Raw genomic sequence first — 7,333 nt, forward strand, 5'->3', positions numbered from 1 at the left:
CTCAAGATGTGTATCAACCACTCTAGTATCTGTAATACGAGCTTTTTGAAGAACATTAGCAGCATACTTAGACCGAGAAAGGAGATAACCTTTAGGGGAAGATGCAACTTCAATGCGAAGGAAATTACGTAAGGGACCTAAATCCTTCATTTCAAATTGATCATGTAAAGCCAAATTTAATTGGGTGATACCATTCAAACAATCACCCGTAAGAATCATGTCATCAACATAAAGGAGGAGAAGTGATGTAGAACAGATGGCAGATTTTATCGCGGTTGAGCTAGAAAAAGGACGTAGCGGGAATTTGCAGATTTGTTGTTCGAGCTCCGATTAGGACGCAAAATACCATTTCGGAAAGGGAACGGCGCCACGAGTCAAACTCACAGCTTCGCTGTGATGTACAATGGATTTTGGCATTCTGAGGTCGTTTGGCCTTCCAAAACTGCATTCAAAGTTTTGTAGTTAATTCTCCGAATAAATTCTGTTTTTCAGTTTCGGAGTTACGTAGTTAAGTCTCCGAATTAATTTTGTTTTTCAGTTTTAATGTAATAACTCCCCTAGCAATTCAAGAGTTGAGAGCTGTGCATTTAGACAGGTTTGTCTGACGTTTCTGAGGAGCTCAGATTTTAATAAAACTATCCCAAGAGAATTCCTCTTAATTTCTGGTGGAATCCAGATTTCTTGTTACTCAAGGTTTTGCTTGAAACCTTTGTTGCTTGTGCTGCGTCAAGTGGTATCAGAGCGGGTCTTTCCCGTCTTAGCATTTTTGTCTTGTCTTATCATGGGTGATCGAGAAGCTGATGTCCCAGCCCCAATTACTCGAGCGGATCTGGACGCTCAAAACCAACGGATCGACAACCTAACCAACCAATTTGGGGAGATGCGAGAATTGTTGTTGCAAGCTCTTGGTGGACACAATAAAAGAGGTGGCAGAGATGACGAAAGAAGAGAAGGCAGGGAAGACAATCAAAGAGAAAGTAGAGATGGCGAGAGAAGAGACAATAGGAGGCAACATATTCCGGATAGCGAGTCAGAGTCAGAAGAAGAACTTGAGGAACCACCACCACCGGCTAATAATCATCGTAATCGTAATTATGAAAATTTTGGCGATTATCGGATTAAAGCCGAAATTCCTAACTTTTGGGGAAATCTGAAGATTGAAGACTTCTTGGATTGGCTTGTAGAAGTGGAGAGGTTTTTCGATATTATGGAGGTTCCTGAGCATAAAATGGTGAAGATGGTAGCTTTCCGTCTAAAAGCTACAGCGGCTGTATGGTGGGATCAATTGCAAAATTCAAGACAGAGGCAAGGAAAACAGCGGGTTCGTACATGGCGGAAGATGAAGTCGCTTATGATGGAACGATTCTTGCCCACAGATTATGAGCAGATTCTATACCGTATGTATCTAGGTTGTGCGCAAGGCAACCGTTCGATTTCTGAATATACCGAAGAATTCATGCGTTTGGCAGAGCGAAACCATTTGACCGAGACTGACAATCAAAAGGTCTCGAGGTATAACAATGGGCTGAAGATTTCCATCCAAGAAAAAATTGGTATGCAGAATATATGGACTTTGAAAGAGGCGATTAACATGGCGATGAAAGCTGAACTGTTGGAGAAGGAGAAGCGCCAACCCAACTTCTGCAGGAACACGACGGAAGCCTCTGAATATGCTACTGGTGCTTCTAGTGGGTTCGGAGATAAGGGGAAAGTGCAGCAGCAACCTGGAGGAACGACGAAACCAGCGACAACTGTCCAAAACAAAAACTTTAACGAAAGCAGCAGCCGGACTTTCAACAGAGGGCAGTCCCGAAACCAATCCCAAAATCCGTATGCTAAGCCCATGACGGACATATGTTACCGTTGCCAAAAACCAGGGCATCGTTCTAATGTTTGTCCAGAGCAGAAGCAGGCTAACTTTATTGAGAAGGTCGATGAAGATGAGGAAAAAGATGAAGTCGGGGAAGATGATTATGCAAGGGCTGAATTTGCAATTGAGGAAGGAATGGAGAGGATTACCTTGGTTTTGCAGAGAGTTCTTTTGGCACCAAAGGAGGAAGGGCAGCGTCATAGTATTTTTCGTTCTCTCTGCTCAATCAAAAACAAGGTGTGTGATGTGATCGTCGACAATGGAAGTTGTGAGAATTTCGTGTCAAAGAAATTGGTGGAGCATTTGCAGCTATCAACGGAGCCACATGTCAGCCCTTACTCACTAGGTTGGGTTAAAAAAGGCCCTTCGGTTCGTGTTGCTGAGACTTGCCGTGTGCCACTGTCCATTGGTAAGCATTACAGCGATGATGTATTATGTGATGTTATTGACATGGATGCATGCCATATTTTATTAGGGCGACCTTGGCAATTTGATGTGGATGCGACTTACAAGGGATGAGATAATGTAATTCTGTTTTCTTAGAACAACCGAAAAATTGCAATGGCAACTACAAAGCCCTCAAAACAATCTGTTGAGCCCAAGACGAGGAGTTCTAGTTTCCTAACCCTAATTAGCAGCGAGCAGGAGTTGAACGAGGCTGTCAAAGAGGCGGAGTATTTTTGTCCCTTGGTGTTGAAGGGGTTGTTGAAGCTTGGCAAAGGAGAAAGTGACATTCCACAAGACGTGCAGCAGATTTTGTCACAGTTTCAGGAACTACTTTCTGAAAAATTGCCAAACGAGCTGCCACCTATGCGGGACATACAACACCGAATTGACTTGGTGCCTGGAGCTAGCCTTCCGAATCTGCCTCATTATCGGAAGAGCCCCAAGGAGAATGACATCCTAAGAGAGCAGATTGAAGAATTACTGCAGAAGGGATTTATCAGGGAGAGTTTGAGTCCCTGCGCAGTTCCCGTTTTGCTGGTTTCGAATAAAGACAAGACTTGGCGAATGTGTGTTGATAGCCGAGCAATCAACAAGATAACAGTCAAGTACAGGTTTCCCATTCCACGGTTGGAGGATATGCTGGATGTTCTTAGCGGCTCAAGGGTGTTTTCCAAGATAGATTTGCGAAGCGGTTACCACCAGATTCGCATCAGACCTGGCGACGAATGGAAAACAGCGTTCAAGAGCAAGGACGGATTATTTGAATGGTTGGTGATGCCATTCGGATTGTCAAATGCGCCTAGCACTTTCATGAGACTCATGAATCAGTTCTTCGACCATTTATTGGCTCTTTTGTCGTAGTTTATTTCGATGACATTTTAATTTATAGTACCACAAAAGAAGAACATCTTGTGCATTTGAGACAAGTTTTAGATGTTTTGAGAGAAAATAAACTGTATGTGAACCTAAAAAATGTACTTTCTGCACAAATAAGCTACTGTTCTTGGGTTTTGTTGTTGGTGAGAATGGTATCCAGGTAGATGACGAGAAGATCAAGGCAATCCTTGACTGGCCAGCTCCAAAAACAGTTTCTGAAGTTCGAAGTTTCCATGGTTTGGCCACCTTTTACAGAAGATTTGTGAGGCATTTCAGCTCCATCGCTGCACCTATCACAGAGTGTTTGAAGAAGGGCCGGTTCAGCTGGGGAGAGGAGCAAGAGAGAAGCTTTGCAGATATAAAAGAAAAGCTTTGCACCGCGCCGGTTCTAGCCCTTCCAAACTTTGAGAAAGTTTTCGAAGTTGAATGTGATGCCAGCGGTGTGGGAGTCGGAGCTGTGCTTTCACAAGACAAGCGGCCAGTTGCGTTCTTCTCTGAAAAGTTGAGCGATGCACGTCAAAAGTGGAGTACTTATGACCAAGAGTTCTATGCGGTTGTTCGAGCTTTGAAGCAATGGGAGCACTATCTTATCCAGAAGGAATTTGTTTTGTTTACAGATCATCAAGCGTTGAAGTATATTAACAGCCAGAAAAATATTGATAAAATGCATGCTAGATGGGTGACTTTTTTGCAGAAATTTTTGTTCGTTATCAAGCATACTTCCGGCAAGACAAATCGTGTGGCGGATGCGCTGAGTAGAAGAGCTTCATTGTTAGTCACGCTGACTCAAGAAGTTGTGGGGTTTGAATGTCTGAAGGAATTATATGAAGGTGATGATGATTTCCGGGAAATTTGGACTAAGTGCACCAATCAAGAGCCGATGGCAGATTACTTTCTTAATGACGGTTATTTGTTCAAAGGCAACTAGTTGTGTATTCCAGTTTCCTCTTTAAGGGAGAAGCTCATTCGGGACTTGCATGGTGGAGGGTTGAGTGGCCACCTAGGCCGTGATAAAACAATTGCAGGGATGGAGGAGAGATTTTACTGGCCACAGCTCAAAGAGATGTTGGAACTATTGTGCGCAAGTGCTACACTTGTCAAACTTCGAAGGGGCAGGTACAAAACACTAGATTATATATGCCATTACCAGTTCCTAACGATATTTGGCAGGATCTTGCAATGGATTTTGTCCTCGGTTTGCCCCGAACACAAAGGGGAGTGGACTCTGTATTTGTGGTGGTTGATTGGTTCTCAAAAATGGCGCATTTCATAGCCTGCAAAAAGACTGCTGATGCATCAAATATAGCCAAACTGTTTTTCAGGGAGGTTGTTCGCTTGCATGGGGTTCCTACATCCATTACATCAGATCGTGACACCAAGTTCTTGAGCCATTTTTGGATCACTTTGTGGAGGCTGTTTGGGACTACTTTGAATCGTAGCAGCACTGCCCATCCCCAGACTGATGGCCAGACTGAGGTTACAAACCGGACATTGGGCAATATGGTACGAAGCGTCTGTGGAGAGAAGCCAAAACAATGGGATTATGCACTACCGCAGGTGGAGTTTGCATATAACAGTGCAGTCCATAGTGCAACTGGGAAGTCTCCATTTTCCATTGTTTATACTGCTATACCTAACCATGTTGTAGATTTGGTGAAACTGCCTAGAGGCCAGCAAACCAGTGTGGCAGCGAAAAATTTGGCTGAGGAAGTAGTAGCCGTTCGAGATGAAGTCAAGCAGAAACTTGAGCAAACTAATGCTAAGTACAAAGCTGCTGCAGATAGGCATAGGCGAGTTAAAGTGTTTCAAGAAGGCGATTCTGTGATGATATTTCTCAGGAAGGAGAGGTTTCCAGTTGGCACATATAGCAAGCTTAAACCAAAAAAATATGGTCCTTACAAAGTGCTCAAATGGATCAATGATAATGCCTATGTTATTGAGTTACCGGATTCCATGGGAATTTCCAATATTTTTAATGTTGCAGATTTATATGAGTTCCGTGAAGATGAAGTCCTTTATCCAGATCATAACTTGGGGTCGAATTCTTCAGAGGTGGAGGGGACTGATGTAGAACAGATGGCAGATTTTATCGCGGTTGAGCTAGAAAAAGGACGTAGCGAGAATTTGCAGATTTGTTGTCCGAGCTCCGATTAGGACGCAAAATACCATTTCGGAAAGGGAACGACGCCACGAGTCAAACACATAGCTTTGCTATGATGTACGATGGATTTGGCATTCTGAGGTCGTTTGGCCTTCCAAAACTGCATTCAAAGTTTCGTAGTTAATTCTCCGAATAAATTCTGTTTTTCAGTTTCGGAGTTACGTAGTTAAGTCTCCAAATTAATTCTGTTTTTCAGTTTTAATGTAATAACTCCCCTAGCAGTTCAAGGGTTGAGAGCTGTGTATTTAGACAGGTTTGTCTGACGTTTCTGAGGAGCTCAGATTTTAATAAAACTATCCCAAGAGAATTCCTCTTAATTTCTGGTGGAATCCAGATTTCTTGTTACTCAAGGTTTCGCTTGAAACCTTTGTTGCTTGTGCTGCGTCAAGAAGGATAAAACCAACAGAGGTGGATCGAACAAACAAGGCAGGATCATGAGCATTTGATTGAAAACCAAGGGAACCAATAACAGCAGAGAATTTCTCAAACCAAGCACAAGGAGCTTGTTTAAGACCATACAAAGCTTTCTGTAAATGACACACCTCCCCGGGATTATGAAGAATACCTGGAGGGGGAACCATATACACCACCTCGAAAAGATCCCCATTCAAAAAAGAATTTTTAAAATCCATCTATGATAAACTCCATTGATGAACTGATGCAACAACAAGTAAGGTAAGGACATAAGTCATCTTGGCCACAGGAGAAAAGGTCTCTTCATAATCAAGGCCAAATTCCTGTGTAAATCCCTTAGCAACCAAACGAGCCTTATATCTCTCAATAGAACCATCAGACTTAGTCTTAATTTTATAGACCCATCAACAGACAATTGCATGTTTACTAGGAGGAAGAGGAACCAAATCCCATATGCCAGTTTTATGCAGAGCAGAAAGTTCTTCATTCATAGCCTGTTGCCAAAGAGGATTACATATAGCATCCTTGTAGGAGGTGGGTTCAGAGAGAGTATGTATAGAGGATAAGAAAGAAGAGAATTATGAGTATAACAAGAATAACTAAAATCATTAGAAGAATAACCAAACCGATGAGGGGGCTTATGAGTGTGCGAAGGATAAGGAGAAGAAGGATTATTAGTCTTAGAACTTATGACATGTACTGCAAGAATACATTTGAGTAATAGGAGGAGAAGTAACACAAGGATTAGAAGGGGAACTAGAAACAGGAGAAATGTTAACATTGTCAGAATAAGAGAAATATACAAGAGTTCAGAATTCAATAAAGTAGGAGAACTAGTTGGAATGGAGAAAAAAGGAATAAGTCCAGGAGGTTCAGTCAGTGCAAGTTGATCCCAAAGTCTAGTCATAACATTATAAAAATCTTGAATGTTTTTATCTCCTTGTTTGGTGGCTCGAAGATCACTTTCTAACTGATAACGTTTAGCAAAGTTAGATCTCTTGTCCAATCTTTCTAAGTGTTCCCAAATTTCCTTAGTTGTACCAAATTTTGCAAGTTGCATACCAATTGAGATGTCCACAAAATTATTGATCTAAGTGATGATTTTAGAATTTTGCATCTGCCACGTACTCAACAATTCAACATACTTTTCTGCTTTTTTATCAGATGGGACAATAATATCGCCAAAGACATAACCCCACATTCCTTTTCCCATTAGAAAGTTCTTCATAACATGAGCCCAACAAAAATAATTACTGCCATGCAAATTGATGCTGATAGCTTGAAGAGAATCATCTTTTTCACTAGCCATGTGCAAAACACTATAGGAGAGTGAAAATACCTGAAGGATATCTATATATATGCCTGGAGAATGTTAAACAAGCTAATTCGAATTTTTTGCAATAAATAATGATCAGCCTTTGAAGCAGGATTGATATGAGTTATCAATCCTGAGATGTGCAAAGCTTAAAATAAACGAACACGCAGAGAATTATTTTACGTGGTAAAACCCCACCTCTGGGGAAAATCCACGGGACTCCTCAGTCCAACTCAAATCCACTATAGAA

At 41.8% G+C, this 7,333-nt stretch overlaps 1 protein-coding gene across 1 annotated transcript; it reads left to right on the forward strand.

The window, feature by feature from the left end:
* The first annotated feature begins 781 nt into the window (after positions 1-781).
* On the forward strand, positions 782-2,389 carry LOC117613472. The gene has a single exon (XM_034342081.1). It carries the CDS (start codon positions 782-784, stop codon positions 2,387-2,389), a length of 1,608 nt encoding a protein of 535 aa, XP_034197972.1.
* The last annotated feature ends 4,944 nt before the right edge of the window (positions 2,390-7,333 follow it).

This window comes from Prunus dulcis, unplaced genomic scaffold, assembly GCF_902201215.1.
Source record: "Prunus dulcis unplaced genomic scaffold, ALMONDv2, whole genome shotgun sequence".
Lineage (NCBI taxonomy): Eukaryota > Viridiplantae > Streptophyta > Magnoliopsida > Rosales > Rosaceae > Prunus > Prunus dulcis.

Coding starts and splice junctions, on each gene's coding strand:
- LOC117613472 (XM_034342081.1), top strand. CDS start 782: ATGGGTGATCGAGAAGCTGATGTCCCAGCCCCAATTACTCGAGCGGAT.